At 40.4% G+C, this 25431-nt stretch overlaps 1 protein-coding gene across 3 annotated transcripts in view; it reads left to right on the plus strand.

The window, feature by feature from the left end:
- The first annotated feature begins 2352 nt into the window (after window positions 1-2352).
- LOC105927712 (RNA-binding motif, single-stranded-interacting protein 3) overlaps window positions 2353-25431 on the plus strand; it is a 173597-nt gene continuing 150518 nt past the window's right edge. For 2 of the 3 annotated variants that reach the window (XM_036130553.1, XM_036130544.1), the window contains exon 1: window positions 2353-3658. In XM_036130553.1, coding sequence (XP_035986446.1) covers window positions 3584-3658 — 75 coding nt within the window. In that variant the 5' untranslated portion in view covers window positions 2353-3583. The remainder of the gene's footprint in view (window positions 3659-25431) is intronic. The other variant, XM_036130537.1, reaches the window with a different exon arrangement.

Genomic DNA, 25431 nt, shown 5'->3' on the forward strand with positions numbered 1-25431 from the left:
CAACGTTCATCATCTGTTAGTCATCAAACATGCTGGATTTGGAAATGTTGGCAGGTTTTAAGAAATCTCTGATGAGAATCCAAATTATTTCACTGTACTATAAGATGCTTTAGCCAGTTTAAATGTGAAATATTAAATTCCTGATTTAAAGTTCATAATTAATTTTTATTTCATTAAAAAATAGTTTACAGGCTTTTATTTTAACATACAGTCCCTAAACATAAACCTGCATCAGTTCGAATCTGGGTCTGTCATGTTTTGTGGGGCAAAACATGCAAAAGCTATGCAAAAATGCACACAGGACCGTAGAAGCAGCGTGGCGAGTTGAAATGGTTTTATAAATAAATACAGGCCAGCACAAAATATCAGAATGAGGAACGTGGATAGAGAACCGAGTAGAAAAATGGGCACAGTAATGGAAGAATCCGGTGGAGAACAATGAGAATAGCTTAATTACTGGGGTGGGAAGGAAGGTGACATATAAACCAAATGAGCTAATTGGAGGAAATGATTTGAAGCCAAAGCATAGAGAAAGGCAAAGAAGCTGAGAGGGAAGACTAATTACACATGAGTGGAGCAGAACCCAAGGAAGTAAACTTGGGCCCAAAGCACAAAGTAACATATATATTTAAAACAACACTTGACAATAATATAAAATTGAGTTAAAAAGTCTCATTAAAATGCCTATATGATTTTAACTTAAAGGGACAGTGTGTAACAAATTTGGCTTTTAATTAGCCCCCGAAAGGGGACAAAGTTGTCAACCTTACGTGTTTTACCAATCTGTCTCCTGTATGAAGAAATGTTGTTAGTGGAGAAGGAGTACGTATAAAAGGATGACCGTTTTCTGTTGAACTGGAAGACCATCTATACTCTTTACCCTGCAGGAAGAAAGAGAAAATAACTAAGAAAAGAAAAAGTAATAACCAAGATAAAACGAGAGTCTATATCGATGCAGCTATTATTAGGGAGCATGGACTCAGAACTGAGTCGGAGGTTGCAGGCTTTCTACTGCACAGGTTAGTTAATTTAATATAACAGTGAAGATTATTTTTGCCGTTTTGTTAGAAACAGGGCAGTGAAGAGCAGCAACTACTCTACTTAGTTCGCCTCTGAGAGAGACATTAAGGAGAGGGAGGAAATGTATGTACAGTACATGGAGGGATATCGGCCGGCCTGTTCACTGTCTGTAGTACAGCAACCACACTGGCCAGGTCTCTTTACTGGTGTTTATAGTCGCTTATTTTAGACCCCGAATAAGCGGCTGCACGTTCAGAAACTAGCCCAAGCCCACAGAATTTACAAGCAGCCTTAGGAAAAAACAAACGGACTTGAAAACAGAGCTGAATACCATTTCACACAATGATCGTAGCTATTAGCAGTAGCTAATGCATAGGGGACATGTTTACATTTTTACATTTATACTCCGAGGCATCTGTTGTAGCCATTACGGCGAGGTTGTTTGTAGTTCGTTAAGCTCGCCACATGGTGCGCCTGTGTGAAAGTATTACACACTGAGGCTTTAAACTTCAACATGGCTATGCTGCCATTAAAAGTCCCAGACAAGAACTCAGTGTGAGTAAGAGGGCAATTCCAGACTTGCATCAGTATAAGTGACCAATAGAAAAGAAGTCCTTGTTTTGGAACCGTTTCATTTTAGCATTCTGTTCCCGTGCCCTTTTTCCTCTGCAGTGAGCTTGCATTGTTTGCCAAGCCTTCTTATACACACACACACACACGCACACTGCTGTAGTCAGAGGGCAGAGGAACCTTTCTTTTGCATGGCTCCCTGTGCTTATGTAAGAGTGCTACTTAAACCTGGTTACATCATGAAACAGGCAGCACTGTGTCAGTGGGTCACCGTGCCACTCAGCCAGTCAACGCTGCACCCTCTCCATGCGGTGGCCGTTCACTGGGCATGTACATCCAGCATCTTGCTTGGTCATACATGTCTGAGTTCTTTCATGAGTAGAGTGTTTTAGGTATTAAAATGATCTTTGAATTATTGGCTTAAGCATTGCTTACACCATCGGAGTGCCAGACGGGGGATCTCTCTATTTCCAAGTTTCACTCGTTATGTTTAGCCCCTTCACCAAGCACATGTCCGACTCTTCGTTCCTTTTTCCACATCTGCTTACCCAGCCGAACAGTCAGTTTGTGTCTTTCTCAGCCTCCTTTGAGAGCAAACGCACACACACACGAACTTGAAGGAGGGCAGGACCGACCACTCCCACCCTCCTATAGTTCCATAATGAACACAGAGGCAAAGAGAGAAAGACACAACAGGGAGAGGAAGAGAGGGATTGAGGGAGGAGCGTCGCTGTGCCGAAGCCGAGCCCCCCTATGCCTTCGCACGCAGAGTGGAGCAGACGCCAGCAGCCACACAAACACGCTCCCCTCTCAGTTACATGCACAGTCACACACATACCACACCACCACCACCACCGCCGCTGCTGCCACCACCACCACTACTCACACACAGACACGGTGACGGCTGCCAGGCTCAGTGGGAAGCAAACCGTCAGGGAAAGAGCCTGAGAAGAAAGAGAGGGATCGCCGAGGGGAAGAGAAGAAGAGAGAAAAGTGTTGGAGGGGCACCTTGTGGATCAGAGGGGATTTTCCTTTTTTTTGTGAGAGTGTGTCTGGATAAGGCTATCTGCCTTTTACCAAGGCTTTTTCCTCTTTGCTCATCCTCAGTGAAAGACTCCAGCGATATCTACCTATCTATCCCTGGAGCTTAACAAAAGAGGGAGGGAGGGAGAGAAAGAAAAAAAAAACAGTCACAGCTGCAGCTCCAGACCACCTCTTCTCCTCATCTCCTCTTCTTCCTCCTCCTCCTGTTGTCTCTCCGGTTCCACATCCATGTGTGAGTTCATCGCTGATTCCAGCGTCTTTTGGGGATAGAGCAAGAAGGACGCCGTGTGTTCTTCGGGATACAGCTGAGCTCCCGTTGGGATCAGACTCCTCGTTTGATTTAAGAGGGGAAAAGAAGCAGGAGGGAAGCGGATAAAACGGATAAAACAACAAAAGAGACAGAACGAGGGAAAGAGAGAGAGAGACATTGGATGACAAATTGAGGGGCATGTTCAGGGCACCGGAGAAGACGAGTGAGTCTAATTTCTAGACCACACAGTGTCCAGAACCGGCAAGCAGAACGCAGCCATTCATGCCACATCCTCCTCCTCTTCCATCTCCTCTTACCCACTTTATGTCCTCCGCTTCAGTTTTCCCTTATTGTTCCCACTTTTGCTAACATCCTTCTAAATCTTGCCCTCCTAACCTCACACATCCACCTCCCCAACCTCTCTCTTCTGCTACCCTGGCTTCGCACTTTTCAAACCCTTAAAAAACCAGCTCCCTTCAAGCTGCAATCAGACGGAAATCCCATGCACAGTCTATCCTCTAGTTAGTCCTGTCTGCTGTGCATCTAACACCAGCAAGAGAAGAACATTTTCTCTGTACCCACTCTTGGAACAGCCCCCCCTTCCCCCTGAAGGATACTGGCCAGTGGTTGGAAGTGATCGTACCCCATCTGTGAGCTTCTATCTCCAGCCTCCAGGACCTTCAGTTGGATTCTAGCTACATGGGAAAACGTTTGGAGCAGCAGCCAATGTACCCCCACTACACCTACTACTACCCCCACTATCTCCAGACGAAGGTAGGACAGTCCACCTAGGTTGACCTATTTCAACACTTACCTGTTCAAATGTATATTTTTTTTTGTCCTGCAAATGGTTTTAACTCATCTTACAATTCCTGATCTTTGTTTTGCTCTTCACTTTTACCCCTGTTTAAAGCTTAAGCTCATTCAGCAACAAATCCCCCCCCCCCCCAAAAAAAAAGCAAAGTTTTCATTGTTCAGGTTCCTCAAGATATCGATGGTGGCCCCCGAATGGCCAGTAAAAGGTCAGGGAGTCTGCACTTTAGGTCTTGTGATAAAACAGTTTGGAAGGTGTCAGAGTAGCTGCTGGACGTGCTTGTAAAACAAAACGATGTCTTCCCCCCCGTTTTCCATCTGTCTTCTAGCCGGTAGACACAAATGTCACTCAGCTGAATCTTTCCTTTTCTTCCCTTCTGGCTGCCTGACCCTGTCCTCCCCTCTTAACCCCACCCAGCTGCCACCAGATAGAAGTTCAAGTTCAGGGCAGGGGGCCCACACTTCCCCCCTCAGTGCTTTCCCCCCTCCTATTTTCCCTTTTCCCTCAGCACCCTGCACCCATCCTGTCTACTAGCCAACGATACAGAAATGATTGAACCTCATACGCCGCTCAGGTTACATGCAACACAGAAAACTGGCTCACTACTTTCTTGGTTCTTTCAGATTTTTTTTTTTTTTTTACTTTCCCTACTTACACTTGCATGGGGCTGTCTTGATAAATACATTTCACAAATGCACACTCACACACTGACTCTCCCACCACCAAGAGGCAGTAAATGGATTGCGAAGGGGCTGATCGATTGCTCCTGCATCATATCACTCGCCGTTCCCTTTGTCTGCCGCTATTCATCCTTTTTTTTTTTTTCCTCTTCTGTGCGATAGTAAATATGAGGAGTAGGCAGTTTCACAGCAATATTTAGCAAACGTTCAAGTGTCAGTGGACAAGAGAGATGGGGGAGAAAAAAGAAGAGAAAGACAGTGTGGGAGTCGGATGCTGTGAGAATAGAGAGATCTCGCTATTGAGTGGACGCAGTGTGGGAAGAGCAGGTAAGAGAAATGACTGCTCAGCTGATAGATAAAAGAAATGTTGAACTGTGATCCAAACACGTTTTGGAATCACAGTTATGTAGAGACAGAACCACAGGCAGTAAAGACTGGAGATTCAATAGCAACTGTTTAAAAGCGAAAATGTGTTTCATGGATAAAAAAAAAACAGCATTGCAAACATTCCCCAGTAACCCTCCACCTTGTTCACATGTTGTCATGTAACAGAAACAAACTTCTTTGTATAAATTGACATCAATGGTCCTTAGATGTCATCTGATTAATAAGTAGAGTTACCCTGTGTGTAATTTAATCTGCTGTTAGAGAATATTAATGGGTAAAAAACACATCATAAACACTGAGAAACACAGCTGACAGGTCAAAAGTAAACTCGTGGCAAAGTTCTAACCAGGATGAGGTTAGAAAACAGTTCCAAAGCTTTGAACCTCTCACACCACTCTTCAGTCCCTTATCTAAAAAAATATAAAGCGTTTGGCTCAACGGCAAACCTGATTGTTGAGTTCAACTGCGAGGCAGAAAGAGGATATTATTAATCATGGATGCAGCCTAGAGACTCTTGGTAACTCTGTAGGAGCTGTAGAGATCCAGGTGGGAGAATCTGTTGACAGGACAACTATTAGTTATCCACCCCACAAATCTAGACTTAATGAAACAGTGGGGGGAAAAAAAGCAAAGTCATTGCTGAGAGTAAGTCATAAAGAAATCCCTTTTGCAGTTTGCCACAATCCAGGCAGGGAATTCAGCAAATACATGAAAGCAGTTGTTCTGGGCAGATGAGACCAAAATTAAACACCGGGGTTCACATACAAAACACAACAGGAAACAGAAAACTGATACGGCTCACTACCATGAACACACTCCCCCCACTATAAAATAGCTGTTTTTCTAATTTAATGGATTTTATTTATTTCAAACACGTTCAAACATATATATTTGTAGCATTTAATGTTACAATTGCATATTACATTTGCTTCCTATATGTTCAAAAACGCGTAGATGGAGGTTTATACCTATATTTTCCTGCTATATTCAAAAAGCAGCAGGTGGTGGCCTGGTCTTGGTAGTATCATGCAGTGGGGATGTCTATCTTCAGTAGGAGATGAAAGCTGATCAGGGTTGATGATAAATAAGGATGGAGTTAAATATAGGGAATTGTTTTGGAAGCGAACCCTGTCAGAGACAGGAAAAGACTTGAAAATGGGTTTTCAGTTGGAAACAAAACAATCAGTGGTTCATAAAAGAATGATTTGGATCAAAGTGTATTTTAATGTGTTAGAAGGATCTATATTTGTATCATTTCCAATCCACTGCTATGCACTCATCTGTGCTGGTGTATCACATAAAATACTGAACAATGTTGAACATGATAATATATGAAAATGTTTTTTCATGGGTATTATTACTTTTACAAAGCACTCTAGCCTTAGACAAAAAGCAGCTTTAAGAAACAACCAGAACTTATTTTATGGGTTTTACTGAAAGTGGTTCCATGGTGGCAGGCATTTTTGCTGTTCATTAGCTTTCTACACCAATGCCTCATGTTGATAAGTGAAAATATATGTACAATTACTGTAATAGGTAGAGTAACAAAGTAAGATGTTAAACATAATACTGATATGGCTCCTTAACACACTTGGCTTAAACACATTTACTTTGCCTCTTTTTGTTTCTCAACAGTTGAAACAAATGAGAAAAAAAATTCCTCATTTTTTTTGGCAATCATATTTACATATTTTGTTTCAAAGAGCGTCAGCATCTTCCACTCATCCGACGATCCCAGGCTGTCTGTGTTCACAGTTGGTAGATGACTGATGTTGTTAAGAATGCGATCCAGATGAACAAACAGAAGCTGGGGGAAAAAAAAAAAATCCTTAATGCACATCTGGGATTTGTTTGTCACAAGCAACATCTCTAATGACAGGTGTGCCTTTTTGTCTGCCAAACTGGAAGAGCAAACATATAGACTGCCTCTTGACAGCAGAAACTGCTGTCGCTACATTTTCCTTCAAATAAAAGAAAATCAGCAGAGATGACGGAAATCTCTTGGAAAAGTGTTCAGGATAAATAACGGTGGTAAATTTGCTCACTTGTGCTTAGTTCAGGCATGGTTGCCATTGTTTTTTGTTTTTATAAATCTTGTATCTTGTTTTAATCTTCTATCACGAACAATAAAGCTGCCTTTTGCTGTCATTTCGGCAAATCTGAAGATTCATTCTGCGATCCACATTTTTATTGCCAGAGACATTACACCACATGCACATGTAGGCGGGATTACCTCCGGTGTTTGATGCATGCCTGTCATCCAGTTTTATTTGTACAGATGTCTCCATCCCACATGGCTCTCTTGTTTCCATGATTTATCTCCATCAGTTCAAGGTCATGTAATTTTTCTCAAGTATCTGCAACAGGCATCTGGCCAAGGCCATCACTTCATTTCTTACACTCCATCCATCGCTCAATCCACCCCTCTTCCCACCAGCCCACTCTGCTTTTCTCTCCGCTGTCAAGGTCAAATCAAATTGGATCCTACCTCCACCGAATGTATGCTCTCAGCTGTGGTTGCGCTGTGAGGTGTGTGTGTGTGTGTGTGTGTGTGTGTGTCTTTTTTTTCAGAAGTACGTTTGCAGATAAATAAAAGCTGCATCTGTTTGTACGGTTTGATGCCGTGACTGTACATGAAAAAACAACTTTGTCTGACAATTCATGTGTGAGACTGAATGTGTTTGCTCACTTCTGTGTGGATGAAGCACGGGAGCGTATCATGCAGGTAATACGAGTGTGGGTCTGAGCAGTGACTCCCCCTTGCCTGACCCCGTTTACAAAGCAGCTTGCTGTCATTAAAGCTCTGTGGGTCCCAAAAGAACGGTTTTATGTGTGTTTGTGTTTTACACACCCAAAAATATTTCAGACAATAATCTGTATGGATGTTGAAAATGGTCTTATAGATCAATCTAGCTGTGCTAGTCTGACTTAAAAAGTGTACGTGCGTGGGTGCGCAGTAGTTTTTCTTCGCACAAAACAAAAACAAAGGTTAAACCCACTGCATTTATTGTGCAATCTCTGTTCAGCAGTTTGTTTTGTTTTGTTCACATTTAACCTGTTGTGCCATGCTAAACTGCGAACACTTTACAAACAGTTTATATATATATATATATATATATATATATATATATATTATGTGACAGGGCGACAGAGTAGGGCATGGGAGAAAGGAAAAAGAAACAATCTGAAAACTGTGGCGTGCATTTAGAGGCATGCCCCTGAATCAATACTTTTTCAAACAATCTTATGCTGCAAGTACAGCTGTAAGGCTCTAGGTAGGTTGGAAAGTCCCTTGATTGGTAGGAAAAGCTGGTAGGTCTCTAGCGGCTTTTCAGATCTAAGTTCTGTAATTTCTACCCATTCTTCTTTACAAAATAGCTCATCCTCAGTCAGATTGGATGGAGAATGTCTGTGAACATCACTTTTCAAACCATGTCCTGGATTCTTACTCAGATTTTGGTCAATACTTTGACTGGGCCCTTTTAATACATAAACGTGCTTTGTTCTAAAGCTCTTCATCGTAGCTCTGGCTACTTGTGTAGCATTGTTGTCTAGTGAGGAAAGTGCAACTCTGGCCTAATCTCAAGGTTTTTGGAGCCTCTCCAGGTTTTCTAACAGGACTGCTCCACAATTAGCTTACCAATCTTCAACTCTGAACATATTCCCTGTTTCTCAATATTTGGGAGGCTAATGTATATAGTGTTCCATCAATATATTTGGTCCTTTGCATAGACTCTTATTGCCAAATAATGATGCAAACATCTGATGCACGATTTGTTGGTTGAGATGCCAAAAATCACAGAGTGATGGTGGTATTGTAAGAGAAGAAAAGAGCCCTATGGTATAATAGAAGCTAGTTGTAATCAATAGCAACATGGCAATATGGAGCAAATGTAACGCAAATACATGCTGTCTGGATATAGTGCAGCATTGGTTTAAAGATAAACCATGCTCATGTGGCACTCTGGGAGATCTTTAAAGCCTGGGACATCATTTTATAACACAACCCCAATAAACGTTTCTCCACAACTTTATGCCTGAGTGATCTGCTGTGCTACTTGGTCTTCATGATGATTTGTCTTCACTAGTGTTCCCTAACAAGCCTCTGAGCCCTTTACAGTGCAGCTGGGTTTATACTGAGATTCAAATATACAAAAGTAAACTGTACTTAAAAGTTAGATAACATCTAAGACAAAGGATGGCTCTGGATTTTATTCAGGGGTATCGAGTGAATGAGGCTGAGTAAAATTCTTAGATTTTTAACTTAATAGAAAATGAAAACCATGTATTATTTTACCCACACTTCCACTCGGTTATTGCCTATTTTGTGGCGCTCTTTCTCATAAAAATCCCAATAAAACACATTCAAGTCTGTGGTTGTAATCTGACAAAATGTATAAAAGTAGAAGGTCAGTATACTTCTGCAAGAAACTACAATCTATCTTTATTCTAGCGGATGGATGAACTTTCTTTCCCCTTTTACAATGCCAACGTTCAAACATACTTGCTTCCTCACACTCCGGCACACAACACACGACAGTTATGAAATAGCTAGATTAAACCAACAATGATAAGCCAGTCAGATGACAGAGCCTGTGTAAAAGGGTGGCTCTCGAACACAAGTTTGCTCTTGCCCTGCCTCCATAATGGGCTATAGGTTGACTCAGTGTGCATTAGCAGGGAGTGGGGAGGGACGACATGTTCTCTTGTGTGAGCTCAGTGTTCCTTAATCATGACTATAAGAGGGTAGGAGGGGATCAGTGGAGGGCTGATGCTCGCGCACCGCTCTATGATTTGTGTAAATCTATTCAGGGTATACAAGAGGTTCTTGGGATTTTCCTAATTGCCACATGAACTGCTTTCGGTTGTCGTATTTCTGACGCACACCCTCCTCCTCACCAAACATAAGTAATTTGCTGAATGAAAACATCTTACTACTACAAATTAAAAGCATGTTGGAGTCAACCTAATGGCATAAGGAAACCGTGTGGCTTTGTTGCTGTGATCTTTGTTAGTGTTGTCCTGCGGTGGTTGGGCTAGAATGCCTCGGCACAGCAAATTTGAAAGCAGTGACAATAAAATCTGATATGCTGGCTTTTCATGAAGTCAAAAAGTGGAATTCATTATAAATATGACTTCTGGCTTGGAAAAGGCAAACGTCCTCTGGCGCGCCAGTATTACATATTACTCACTTATATTGGTCTGTACCCAAACTGAAATATCTCATTGCTGCAGCTCTAACCGGCTGGATACCTCATTTAAACTACATTTAAAGCCATATTAAATGTGTAAGTTACATCATTCGGACAATTTTAAATCCAAACACTATTGCCAAAATGGGGTTTCATTACAGCTGAAGCAGCATGTTTAATGCAAAGTTCATGTCACACAATGGAGGACTTTTACTGCACACATTAAGCAACTTGTGTATGGATACAATGCAGAACTAACCTATAAAATCTGTATAATTGTATAAAAAAAGTATTTCTTTACACAAAATATAGGAAATCTTACCAAATGACCTAACTGAAGACAAGCAGTACTTAATAATTGTGTCTTTTCACAAGAATGTACAAAACTACACACAAGGCAACTGAGTCTTATTGTTGGGCAATTACTGCTGGAAAACTGTACATTCAGCAATATTTCCAGATACTGAAAATGTCCTTTGTTCTTTGCTGACTTAAATACAATTTTATGATATCATTGAGTGCAGCTAATTTTTCTTCTGCATAGTTTTTGTATTTTCCAAGAGTTAGAAATTAAACCATTTCCCATTGTTAGTACTCACCTGGAAAACCTTTGGACGTAATTTCATTTCTGAAGCTTGACAATAATTTAAAAACTATGCTCTGCGTAACTTAAACTGTTAGCTTGCATTTTTTTACTTGTAGATTTTAATGGCCAGGGTTCCCTTAAAAAAGAGATGGTAATTTCAAAAGACTTATTGGTCAAATAATGGTCATATGAATTAAATTCCGGAAAAATCGCCAACCCTTGCTTTAACCGGCATTCATGGGTTTCTGGACCACAATCAGTGGAAACAGGGTCTAATTTAAAATCTTGAGAAATTTAAATGCATTGTCTGAACACTTTTTTTGGATTGTTCATTTGTATGATTGATCAAATCAACTATCTACCAAAGTATTTACACCCAATACTGAAGGACAATGGTACAAAGTGGTTTTGTTACAGGTATAAAAAGACAATGTGTTATTAGAAAATAGGGGTACAAATTGGGAAAGGTTCAAAAATGACCCAGAGCAAAAAACACCAGGTCAAAATGTTTTCTGGCAAGCTGAGAATCGTTAGTAATGTCATGCAGAAGCAGCTTTAAACAGTTTCAACATACATCAAGTTCTATCCTGTGTAAATATAGGAAATGCTTATTGGCCTGTCTTGTAGCCAGCTTTACAGATGTATGTAGCAACAGCTGGAAGGACGTGTAGCACTTTACTCCCAAGAGCTGCAGAAAACCACTCAGACACTTTCTCAACAATCCCAATAAAAAGACTTAAAACTATAAACTTTAAAACTTAAAACTTTGACAAAAAAAAAAAACATAGAAGCAGTTTGGAACCTCACAATTTTAAAACCTTTGGGTACGTTCACACTAGGGGTGTAACGGTACACATATTCTTACCAAAAATATCTGTTACATCAATGTTGGTTCAGTACAAATCCAAATAAAATACTACCTTGTTATATACCTGAACAAATGCAGAATGTTTCTATGTGAAACTAAGTGCAGAATGCAACGTTCTGTAGCGGAACCTGGCACCAAAACAAAGAGAGAGGACTCCCAGCTATCACTAAACTCAGCAGTCTGGGAGCATTCAGGTTTTTCATAGAGTTACAGCAGAAATAAAAGTGGGCCAAGCCAGGCCTTTATATCAGTGCACAATTTTTTTTTCCCACAGCAACAGGGTACATAGCTTGCTCTGCACTTCACTGAATTACTCACCTTAAACAATGTTAAGCTGAATGTAAACATCACAGAAATATGGAGTGAAATCAGCTAAACTCCAAATAGCCATCTATAGTATCCAAACAGCCCAAACTCTATACATCGCGTGAAATGCAAGTGGTAATAACAATAATATCAGATTTATCTCAGAAATTGAAAAAGGCTCTTTGTTTACTGCTGACCGAAGTACAAAGAAAATCTAACGCAGCAAGAATACATCTAACACGTGCAGAGCATTAATTCTTTAGGACTGGGGCCCTGGTCTTATCCCTTCAAGTCATTATTTTATACCACTCAGTATTCTTGCATTCAAGAATCTATTGCAACAGTGAAGCCCTATTTCTACATTGGCTTTACATAGCTCTAATAATATTAATATTGGTATTTCTGCTAAGATTCCTTTAAGTCTTATCCCCTGATCTTTAAGATCAGTGTTTTTGAACTTTGTATCTGTATGTTTCTGTGTGCAAATCTTCATCAGAACAAGCACACAAGAAGCGGGCCTGGATGTAACTGAGCTTCTCACAAGTTTAAAATCCTTTTATCCTCCAATGATGATTGGATGGAGATGTGAATCTTTGATGAATATCACGAAGAGTGAGATTACAGCGTCTAAGGGGGTGGGGGTGGGGTGGGGGGGTGGGGGTGGGGTGGGGGGGTGGGGGTATTTTCAACCAGCCGATCATTAGTTTGCCACAGATCAGTGTGTTAATATGCTCAGCGGCACATGAGGAGCTTTAATTAAGGTAATGAGAAACAGCATTCAGCTAATATCAAAGTAATGGCACATGCGGACACGCCTGGACATCCAACTAGAATATCGCCTCTCTTCAAAAATGAGCTTTTCACATTCAATTACTCTCCATTATGCACTGGATAAATGTGGTCAGTGGTTGGCTTGGCTGTGATGAGCAAACATAAAGGCGGGGGGGTTAGAAGGGCACTGCGAAGATGGAAGTACAAATCTGTAAACACAAGGACAGCACAAAGAAATTGATTAAGTTATTGTCTCATGTTCCGTTTCATATTAACTTTCTCCTTCATTCCTTGACTCCCTCCGAAGCTGCGCCCCCCCCCCAACCCCCCCAATCTTCCTCAAACTGAAAAAACTGCGCCTCAGCTGAAAGTGCGATGATAAATTATGCAGTGCACATCTTGCACACGCACCGACAAGTAACCGTGTGTGTATAGCTTGCAAAGTAAACAGGGAATAAAGGGTTTATGGCCGTGCATGCATTCTAGTGCCCTGTTTCTCCTTGTGCATCTGCCTGTCGGCATCGGTCGGAGTTTTACTGCCGACAATATTAGCATGTGCACTTTGTTTTTAAGGAACCATCCATTCTGTTTGGATTCCAGCCCTGATCTCAATAGCACTGTGTGCCAGTTTAGACACGAGAGAGTGGCCTTATGTTGCCTTCTTTTAATGCCCAACCAAACACTCACCCTGCTTTTTCTTTGCCCCTTTTTTCCTACCTTTCTCCCACTGTGTTCTGGGCTCTCTCCCTTGCCATCTGTTCATACTGCCTGTAGTTTTTACAGCATAAAAGGGACTCTCCTAACCACCCATATATGTCCATTTATTACTCTCTGTGGGCTGTTCTATTCTGGTACCAGTGTTCAGGAGCGGATACTGACCGTTGCCCCACTGTGCAGAATAGTGTAGGAAAAGCTTCGGCGGGTCAGCACACGCACAGAGCAGTGAGAGGAGCTCACCCTTTGCGGGTTTGGAATAAAAGATATGTAGCAGGAAGAGAGAACAGAGCAGTGAAGAAAAAAAATCTGAAGTGAAAGGGAAATAGAGTGAGACAAATCAAAAGAGAGAACAGATGGTAGTGGCAAAAAAAAATGAAAAGAAAAAAAGAAAATAGATAATGTTCCAAAGGGGAAATAAAAGAGTGATGCTGTGAGAGAGATTGAAGTTCTAGACTTGGTCTGGGAATAATGGTGCTGCTGCATTTTTAATAGTTGGCCACTTTGCAGCGACCCTTGTCTAATGGATTCTCTTCCTCTTAAAAGCTCCTGTCAGAGCCCTTAACCTCAAACAGTTATTCTATGGAAATTACCAAGGGCCTCCGTAGTCACCAGAACTTTCTCATATCAGCTCCAGTAATCTAACTGGAAGCCAGCATATTGTAGGTCTGGTTTACTCACACATTTATTGGCAGCTGTCTTTAAAGCTTAATTTACATCGAGCCATGATTTTCAACATGTGAAACAAGCACAATTAGTGGTAAAAAAAAAACTCAAAAGAGATCAGTTTTCTGATCAGTTATTTTTAAGGTAATTATGAATAAATTAATGCTTTTTGAATATTTTCAAGGTTTAAGACAGTTTGTAAAAATGCCATACCGTTACATTCTTGTTTGTTAGTTTTTGAGGGTACAAGTGCTGACAGTAGACAGCGGAAACTGAAAATTTTAATTATGAAATGTGAAGAACTTGCAGGTAAGTGCAAGTGAAACAGGCCAAGGGGCAAAGGTAGGCATTTGGGTGATGAAACAAGTAACAGGGTACATAGCTGTTTAACAGAAGGCTCCTGCAATGAATAATGACAGCCAGGGAGTTTATATGCTGAGTGGAAAATGACAAAGAGGGGTGGGAACCACTGCTCTATGGACCATCCGTATTTTTATCTGCAATCTGAGTTGTATTAACCTGGGCCGCTTGGTTGCAAGAGGGGCAACCACATTTATCCCCAAAAGAGGACTCATCCTCACTGCACATTGGTAAAGTGTTTTGAAATGAAACAGATAGTTAAAGGCATATACACACGTTATATGCTTAGAAAAAAAAAGACCAAAAGCAAGTACAAGCACTGGTTGGTGCTTGTACTTAAGACTGTAGAGGCCAAGAAGTGCATTTCTATTACTAATATCACAGTGTAAATAAGGACTTTTCCCTTCAACCAACTCTGCACATCCCGGCAGCTTAGCTTCAGCTTCCGCCTCAGTGACCACCAGCGTTCATACTGTATTCCCAGCACTATTCCAGTCTCTTCCCTCTTGGAATCATAAATTCTTTTACTAACAAACTGAACAAAAGCAAAGCGTAAAACGGCAAAATAATAACTAATACGCCAGCAGGACGCGATAATCATTCAGAAAAACTTTGTATGCAACTAGATTGAGCTACTGACCTATAAATTAAAAATAATAATAATTAAAATTACGTGGCATTGCTCCTTTAAGTATGTGAATAGCCTGAGCTTAGTTTTACCGTGTGATGATGTAAACTGTTGGTCAAAAGAAATTCTCCTTTGAATGTAAAGATTTTTGAATTGTTATTGAATTTATTTGTCTAAGAAAGATGTACACCTGCAGAAGAAGAAGAGGTTTGGATATCAATATCTAGACTAGACTATGACTTTTAGCTACTTGTCAATATTCACTGTTTTAAATACAAATAAAATATGATGGCATTCATTTTTAATGATAAAGAGCAACTTACTCTTAGGTAATTTTAATTCAAAACATAATAAAGTGACAATATTCTACTATTTAGATAGGAAAATTATATAATTGCAAGATACTTACCTGGTATGAGCCTCAAACAGTATAACAAGTAGGGCTGAAATGATTCCTCGAAGGATTCGAGTAACTAACTCGATTACTAAAATTCCTCAAAGCAGATAATTTGTCTTGAGGCTTCATGAAATTCTTTTTTTTTTTTTTTTTTAAACTGTATCCTATTAGTTAAGGGAGCCACCCATGTTTGCATGGAAACAGTTAGCTAAACAATAAAAATTAGGAAATTCTGGTATACTGGAAAATGTCTGGTTGAAGTTTTTCTAGTTGATCTGTAATTTTATGCTTTTTAATATAATTTCCAACTCCATATACATTCTTTGTGACAAAGCATATTTATATATAATATCATGAGGTCAAAGCTAAGCGTGTGTGTGTGTGCATTACAGAGAGGGAATGTTTGTGTCTGTGGACGAGAAAATAAAATAAAATTGTGGGGATGGTGAGATGCACATTAAAATCACAATGAGTTGTGCTTTAACTTTAAAGTTATTAAATGCCAATAAGCTTTACCTATCATCTAATCAGTTTACTGTTTAATCCTACTGGCAGCTGCATTCTGTAAAGCCACGAACTAATCCCGATTCTGGAACAACTGTCCATTTACATAAAGCCTGTCAACCATGACAACAGTGCTTGTTCCCTCTAGGATGAGCTTTTTTCCCCACAGGAAAAAGCATACGCTTGCAGTAAAGGACCTCCTTTGGAAATTGGTCGTTCACTCTATAGTTGGTTCAATGCAGTTCCCTACCGCAGCTTTTGACTTCTTGTTTCTGTTTGAAATATTCAAATTTTGCTGCAAAGTATCTTGGTTGGCGTATTTGATGGCTGTTTGCCACTTCACTCCCAGACAATGCACATGGTGGGATGTGATGGCCTTTATGGTGTCACCCAGGAGTTTTTAGTGGTGGCTGGAGGAAATCTTGCACTGTGGCCTCTGGGCCTTCTTCTGTGCACTCACAAATGCCGGACAAAACAAGGTTGTCCTGCGGGTTTTTTTGCTTGCCTATCCAGCATCCAGCATGGCATCCGCCATTTTCTTATTCTTGCTGGAGAGCTAGTTCATTCCTTTGCTGATTTTTTTCTACACTTTCTTTGAGTGTTTCTTCTCAGCCAATAGCATCGTCACCTGGCTGTACTCCAGTGATTCCCACAGGGCCTGCAATTCCTTATGCAGATCTACCAGGGCCAGTCTGGCATTGAAATTTGTAAGACAAAACAAGAAGTGTGTCACTTGGTTTTAAGTACACCACGAGTCCTATTTTATTTAGATGGCATGATGTTTTTTGATGATCTCGTTAAAAATCCAGAATGCAATTTTTAAGCACCACTTTATGCAATTCTTTCTTTGTGACCATTTTCACTACAGAGGCAGCTCGCACTGGGCTAATGTTAAGTCAAGCAAATGTAGATGTCGGTACATAAATGTGAGAAGACACATGCCAGAGACACATCCTTTACTTCAAATGTTCAAGTGCATATACTAAAAAAAAATCCATATTATCGCATTTTAGGCAATACAATCTTTGTATTTTTAAATGATTTGAATTTCTCATTTGATAATTCTCTGGGATCTCCTTCCCTGGGATTGGAGACCCCGGGGAAGACCCAGAACTCGCTGGAGAGACTATATATCCTATCTGACCTGAAAATGCCTTGGGATAACCCAGAATGAGCCGGAGGATGTCACTGGGGAGAGGGATGTCTGGATTTCTCTCTTGGACCTGCTTTATTCAACATGACCCAATCTCAGATAAGTGGACAACAATATATGGATGGATGGAATTATTTGTTTGCTTGCATTTTCAACAGAATATTGAAAAACAATATTTAAATTACTAAAATAATTGTTAGCTGCAGCCTGAATGACAAGTGCTCAATTGTGTCATCAAGGGTTAAATACTTGAGCACAGTAAATAACTGCAAGTGCCTTATTACATGACATTATGGTCACCCATATATCTATTTTGAAAGCTTTGTAAAAAAAAAAAATCCTTTTCTGAACAATAACCTTTAAAGCCAATAAAAATATAGATATTCATTAGAATAAATAATACAGCCATCCAGCATCTCTCATAACCCTTGCTTTGCCTTTCAATAAAGTACAGAGGTACATGGTGTTAAGTAAATGACATCCCAGCTCTGCTTTTGTACAAATCACATACTTGAGTTTGCATAATTAGATCACCAGCCAACAGGTAAGCCAACACAAATATTTTAGACAGAATGAACAAATCAGATTAATCAGCTAATAATAATTCTACCACTTGGTTCCCCTTATAGACTATATGCTGTATAAAGCACATAGTGTTACACTTTGATCTCCTGTGGTGAGATAATCATCATGTATGGAGAAAAACTAAAAAGAAAGTATCTTTGTGCCGACTCAGAAGCTGACTTTCTAAACCCGATCGACTAATCATTACTGGGCCACATCATAAATTACTCGCAGACTTAATAGACCTGTGTTTTTGGGAAAGGGCTAATCCCCGCCAAGATTAAAGAAAAAGTGTAAAAACATGTGATAAATTAGATTCACATCACCGTCCTTCTTTGTGAATTGTTAGCTGAACAAACCTGAGAATCCATAATGTGCCCATGTCAAATTCTGTGCACACAAAGTAAAAATGGAACATAAATGACTCAGGCAAGATATTTGCCAATGTTGTCTATGTTAATTACAAACACCTACATTCTGTCATAATTGAGTTCAATGTCTCCCACTCATACAGCACTTATAATTAGGACACATTTTTTTTCTAAATGAACTTTTCTTTAAACCATGTAGATGGCTGAATATGTGGATTTGTTTGAGTGTTGCATGGTACATTTATTATTTGTTTCCATGCTGTGCGTTAAATATTTCATTATAGCAATCAGCATGGGGAGTTTGTGCATTTCCCTTTTCTAATTTTTCATTCATTGTCGGAAGTCCCTGATCACCATGTGTTGGTAGGATTTCTGCATTGGTGGGTGGGTGATCCTTACACCAGGGACCACAGGCATTATTGAAAGAATGGCCTGAGGGATTTTCACTACATGGTTTTCTTCATCCTGCATCAATGCTTTGAGCTTATGTCTCTTTGTTTGCTCTTTCTTTCACTCTTCTCTTTGTATTTTTTGTACATTCGTTTCCTGTAATAATACAGTAAATATCCTACCCCTTAAAAAAAAAATCACAAATTTAATTCTCTTTGATGTTCGTTGATTTATTTTTCTTTTTTTGGGGGGGTGGGGTAAATATTTTACATATCTAACTTTTCCTGTGAATTTAAATTTTATCTCCTTAAATAGTTTTGTGTAATTCCATCTGCAGAATAAATTCTCCTTTATGAGTCTTAGACATAAAACAACTTTATTGTCATTTAACTGCACATTGACAATGTACATTCAAGCGAAATAACTCGCTGCAAGGGTCCGAGTAAAACCCGATGACAAAAGAGAAACTTAATCAATATAATAATTTGTCATTTGTCAGGAATGTAGCATCAAACTAAAAAAACACATTTTATATGTACAGAAAAGGTTGTGTGTAAGACAAAATGAATAGTGCAAGTATATACAGCAGCAGAATGTATGTCAGTCAATATTTAGTACATATGGCATCCTGTGAGAATGTTTCAGATTGTTTAAGTAGCTCCTATGATCACATAAACGATTGTCCTTCCCTTACATTCACATTACCAATAACAGGAAATGCACTGATCTGGCATAAAATTATGACCACTTGACCAGTGTTTTGGTTCACCGTTTTCTGTCAGAACAACTCATGTGTATGCTTCAATAGGTTTGCTGTGACATCTTGCACCAATATCTTGTCACGGTCCTGCACGTTGTGAGGTGAGCACTCCCATGGATTAGACTTGTCTGTTCATCACATCCCACAGAGGCTCAGTTGGATAGAGATTTGTGGAATGTGGAACACCTCAAACTCATCGCGCTCTTCAAACCATCCGTGAACCATAAGGCTTTTTGGCACGGTTCATTATGTTGCTGAGAGAAGCCACACCCTTCACAGATTACTGTTCTCACAAAACCATAAAATTAATTTGTATCGCAGAACCTGTTGTTTCAAACCAAAACATTGCCAAAAGCATCACATTGCCTGCACGAACATAGCTTCTTCCCATAGTGCGTCCTGCAGCCGAGTTTTCCCAATGCACGTTTCATCCATGTGACGTAAAAAAAAAATGTATAAACTGCTCAATAAATAAATAAAAAAATAAATCAAACTGTCCACTTAAGAAGTAACACTGATTGACAATCAATTTCACATGTTGTCGTGCAAATGGCATAGACAATAGGTGGAAACTAGAAGCAATTTTTAAGACATGGCTCATCCAGGATGGATCCATCAGTACGAGCTGTGGCAAGAAGGTTTGCTGTGTCTGTCAGCGTAGTGTCCAGAGCATGGAGGTGCTACCAGGAGACAGGCCAGTATACCAGGAGATGTGGAGGAGGCCGTAGGAGTGCAACAACCCTGTAGCAGGACCGCTACCTCTGCCTTTGTCCAAGGAGGAACAAGAGGAGTACAGCCAGAGCCCTGCAACATGACCTCCAGCAGGCCACAAACGTGCATGTGTTGATCAAACGATCATAAACTGACTCCATGAGGGTGGTATGAGGGCCCAACATCCACAGTCAGGGGTTATTCTTACAGCCCAACACTGTGCAGGATGTTTGGCATTTGCCAGGGAAGACTTAAATTGGCAAATTCACCACTGGCACCCTGTGCTCTTCACAGATGAAAGCAGGTTCATACTGAGCACATGTGAGTCGAAACGCCGTGGAGAATCTTCTGCTGCCTGCAACATCTTCCAGCATGACCGGTTTGGCAGTGGGTCAGTAGCGGTGTGGGGTGGCATTTCTTTGGGGGACCGCACAGTCCTCCATGAACTCGCCAGAGGTAGTCTGACTGCCATTAGGTACAGGGATAAGATCCTCAGAGCCATTGTGAGATCATATGCTGGTGTGGTTGGCCCTGGGTTCCTCCTAATGCAAGACGATTCTAGACCTCATGTGGCTGGAGTGTGTCAGCAGTACCTGCAAGATGAAGGCATTGGTGCTATGGACTGGCCGCCTGTTCTGGGCCTGAATCCAATTAAGCACATCTGGGACATCATGTCTCGCTCCATCCACCAACATCATGTGGCACCACAGACTGTCCAGGAGTTGGTGGATGCGTTAGTCCAGGTCTGGGAGGAGATCCTTCAGGAGATCATCCACCACCTCATCAGGAGCATCAGGCATTGTAGTGAGGTCATACAGGCACATGGAAGCCACACATGCTACTGAGCCTCATTTTGACTTGTTTTAAGGACAATGCATCAAAGTTAGATCCGCCTGTCGTGTCTTTTTCCACTTTAATTTTGAGTGTGGCTACAATTCCAGACATCAATGGGTTAATAAATTTGATTTCCAATGATAATTTTTTTTTTTTTTGTCATCACATTCAACTATGTAAAGAACAAAGTGTTTAATCAGAATATTTCATTCATGCAGATGGAGGATGTGTTATTTTTAGTGTTCCCTTTAGCAGTATATTTCTTAGTCCTTGCTACCTTCTTCCGTTGCTCCAGGGTTCATATCTAATGCTCACATTAACATTTTTGCCGCTTTCAGAGGTATGCAGGTTTCAGAATAGTGAGACCAGCCTTGGCTCCTCACGTGAATCAATAATCCTTGCCCCCCGTGACCCTGAGTTTGTCTCACTGCTGTTCTTTCCGTGGAGCGCTTCTGATAGATACCAACCAATGAAAACCTCACAAGAGCTGCAGTGTTGGAGATGTTTTCACCTAGTCTTCTAGCCACCACATTTTGGGCCTTGTCACTCAAATCCTTAGGTTGCCACTGTTCTCCTGCTACTACCAAATCAAATTTGAGGACAAAATGTTAATTTGCCATCTAATTTATCCAAATAATAGATGCCGAATGGATGTCTTGATCAAGAGATAGATCCCTTCACCTCTTAAGTGTCAACTCTCAGTGGTTACAATGTTTCAGATGCTCCTTTGGATACTTCTGTGAATAATATGCAGTAGAGTTCAGTAATCCATAATTTTTTTTTGTCTTTGGTATCAGCCATAAAATGCCCAGTAAAGACTCGAATCGACAACAAGAGACAGGGTAATATAAGTTAGGCTGATCTTCTTTTCATATTTTGGCTAACAGTTGAATATGCTTCAAGGTTACAGTGCATAAAACCATATCTTGGTATTTGCAAAGTTTTTCACAAAGTCTTTCCAACAATAACTAAAGCAGCGCATACTTACTAGGGAAAAAAATAGTGTGTGTAAGTGCCTAAATAAACATACTTGTGGTTGCTCAAGAGTGTTCAGTGAAAGAAAGACATGCAGCGATTAAACTTAGCATAAAGAAATTCCTCACATTGCTGGATGAACAACTTCATTGACGTTACTTGCCAAAATGACAGATGCTCTCTACACCATGTATTTTATATCTCAAAATGTGTATTCTTCAAGAAAGTTGTAGTCATTAAATAATTAATCATATACTTTAATTAAGTAGTATAACCAGCATGATCCAATGCCAATAAAAACAAGGGAGAAATCCAAATCTTTCTCTAAAAAAAAGACCACATTCCTGTGAAGTTATTTTCTCTGTAACTGGGACTTCTCTTTATTCCCTTGGTGTCTGAATTTAATTGTCACCACTTGGGAATACAATTCTAAATTGCTTGTTACATTTTTTCCCCCTTTTTTTCAATCAAGAAGCACATGGGGAAAGCACATAAAAGAAAATACTTCATAGAGCTTGCCCTCTGCATGCTTTATTTCTCACTCCTCAAGAAAAATATATAAAGAAGCACAGTTAAACTCTATAAAACTGCCACAGAATTTGCCCTTGAGCACAATTTAGCTGGGTTACAGACACACTCTTGTCTCTGAGCCAGAGGTGGCTGGCCAGGCCACACATCTCCTATTCCCTGTTAATGAAATCCTGAATAAAACCCCTCTCTGCACACACACACATACATAACATTGCACAAGTACAAACACCGAACCCCTACAATCCCAGAAAGGGATTACTCTGTGAAAACACTTCTTTTCTTGGACCCCAGTCAAATTACTTCTTGGTGCTTTCATGCTTTTGTCTAAGCTCCATAGCATCACTTTCAAGCACATATATACTTATATATTCAATCTTGGGGAATAAAAAATACACTTTCTTTAACACTGGACATCATAAAAAAAAAAAACTTTTCTAGTTTCTAAAGTTATACCAGTCTAAACTCGAGTGCATAATAATCCACAACAGATACTGACAGTAAAACAGACAACTAAGCACATGCTTAACTGTCCATAAGCAAGTATTTTACCTCAAAGGAAAGACATCAGCAATGCCTATCAGCCTGGTAAGAATTTAAGGTCATTCCTAAACAATTTTTAAGTCCATCGTTATAGATCAAGGGTGTACAAGTCCAGTCCTCGGGGTCTGGCTTTGTTATTTTTGTAGATGTGTCCTTGCTCTAACAAAACTGATTCAAATGATTCAATACCTCCTGTTCGTGTCGCTGAATTCTCCAGAGGCCTGAAAATGAACCATCATTTGATTATGGTGTGGTGAACCAGGGGAAGATATAAAACATCCAGGACACAAGCCTTTTGAGGACTGACCTTGGACATTGCTGATCTACCATGAGGAACTTTATTCACAAGTGGATAAAATTGAGGGAAGTTTCTGCTAAACCTGAAATATTGCAAATGATTTAAAACTGTAAAGGCCTGAATAACATCTTGAATTCTGAAGTTTAGGACAGCAGCATAGGAAAACGACTGAACAAATATAGTCTGCTTATTGCAGCAAGACTAAGGTTTGGAAAGGCAGCTATTAATAAAATTAGAAAAAAAAAAAAACTTATGGAACAATGACCTTATGACAAATAAGTAAAGGTATTCTATTTACTAAGGGGGGATGGGGGGGGGGGGGGTATAGCCTAAGCGGCCTGCCAGGATTATAATACGATTGGGGAAAGCCTTCCATGCCATGGTGAGACCTTATGAGAGCTGCAGAAGCAAATATCTGCAAACCTCAAGGAACCAAAGCATTGTTGCTAAACAAAATGTGAAGAGATGTAAGACTGAAATATTAGACTCCTACAGAAAATAATTACTTATAGGTGCAGGCAGCAAGTTTTTTAGATTAAATATTAGTTATTTTCTTTCCCATACATGCCCTTACAATTTCCCAATGTGTAACATGAGTTATCCTCTATTTACTGTAGTTGCCTCTATAGGCTGGATTAGTCAGTTTATGAGAGAGCGATTCAGGTCGTGTTCTCTGGGTATACACTTAGATGTGAGGCGCTACACGCTCTTCGTTTACCTGGCTACCTTGAGTCTCCACTGTGATTGTTGAATTAGTGAGAGAACACAGGCTAACTTCAATACTTAGAACTTTCTTACTTCAGAAGAAATTGCTCCTCGAAACAAAAGATCTGAGTAGTTGCAGTAGCAGATGCTTTTCCTTTTCCCCTGTGCACATGCTTGTGCACTGGTGTCATTTCAACTTGTGGCCATCAGGGGCAAATGTCTGCAAAACGTCTGGAACTTGCCGTTTGCTCCTTTAAGGGTCTACTAAGTAAAGGAGGCTCTACAAGGAATTGAATCCTTGGTTGTACTAAGTTTTTTATAGACAGCAATTTGGTTTAATATTCATTAGATAGATAATATGTAATCTATTGTGTATTTTTGTATACTTGAGGTTTTGAAAAGAACACATATATTTTATGAATGGTCCAGTGGAGGGAGAGAGGCCTCGCTCCAATCGGTCTTTGTGAACTGCGCGGCCACAAATAGAAAATCGTCTATCATCTGTCATTGGAAAATGGGGGAAGAAACTCTTTGTTCTTCCTTTGGTTGCGTGCTCAACATGATTAAAGTCCTAGGATCTCCTCTGTCAATCCAATAACCAAAGGGATAAAGGTGGTGTTCGGCTTTGTCCAGCAAGGCGTCGACCACCGTTTCTAACATCTGTCCAAACGTGAGGAATCTTCAACTGAGATGAGGTCTCTTTGAACCAGCTGACGCCATCTGAAGGAGACAAGCCCTGTTTACACACTGCTTTTCTCATCTCGGGCGCTGTTGTCTCACAAGTATCGGAGTTTTGGATTCTAAACCGTGTTGCGTGCTTTGAGCCGTAGTCCGATCAGCCATTTTACGGCACAACAATAAAGAACATGGTTCTTCAGATCTGGTAGAATGCAATAAAGGCATTATTTTACCAACATCCACTTCAGCTGCGTGGGCATTGCTGTTTAAATATTTTTTTCATCTGCATTCAAAGCTTATTCATTCTCACCACTTGTTCTTCTCCTAGGCCCACTGGCTTTTTCAGAGCCATACCACAGCGTGCTATGAGTATGTTTCACTGTGCGAGCCTCTGCGCGTGTTGGATATATGGTTCTGCTCTCGCCTGCGACGCGCACAGATAGGCCACGGGAAACCGCAGCGAGTGATAAACAGAAACTAATACCAAAAGGGAGAGAAGTGACGCTCATGTATGTGTTTGTGGGCCACGTTTGCAGAAAGTGCAATCTAGCTGTGTGGGTCTCAACAAATTGTTGGTGGAAGTGGAAGTGGAGGGAAGAGATGGGATAAAAGGCCTTCCTAGATTAGGTTGGAGCACACCACTGAGACGTGTTTTCTGCCTGGCCTTTAAGAATGCTCTGAGCTTGTGTATGTGTGTGTGTGTGTGTGTGTGTGTGTGTGTGTGTGTCTGTGTGAGATGATTAGTTGTGTGACAAAGTTCGAAATTGGTTTGTGCGTAAACTGTTGGATGCAGTTACTCTGCTGCTGATACTGGCGGGGCTGCACAGTAAATCAGCAGATTAGCGGAGCCACCAGAGCAACTATAACACCACCAGGAAGACTAATCATCGCTCTGACATCACAGTAAAATTCGGTCCTGCAAATAGTGCAGTTAACCCGGGGACGCGCTGTTATAAGGAAGAAGCTTGGAGGTTTTACAATCACACAGCTTGTACCAAATGTCTGCGCTGGTTCTCTAAATTACAGCCAGTGCAACTGTTCTCTTTGTTATTTTTTTTAAATGATTACACTTACTGCATATACTGTATGTTGATAAAATACCAGATATTTAATTCCAAAACATTTGAAAAGTCCAGCGCCATAAGTCAAAGTCCTCCCTCACAA

The sequence above is a fragment of the Fundulus heteroclitus genome, chromosome 3 (genome assembly GCF_011125445.2).
Source record: "Fundulus heteroclitus isolate FHET01 chromosome 3, MU-UCD_Fhet_4.1, whole genome shotgun sequence".
NCBI classification, from domain to species: Eukaryota; Metazoa; Chordata; class Actinopteri; order Cyprinodontiformes; family Fundulidae; genus Fundulus; species Fundulus heteroclitus.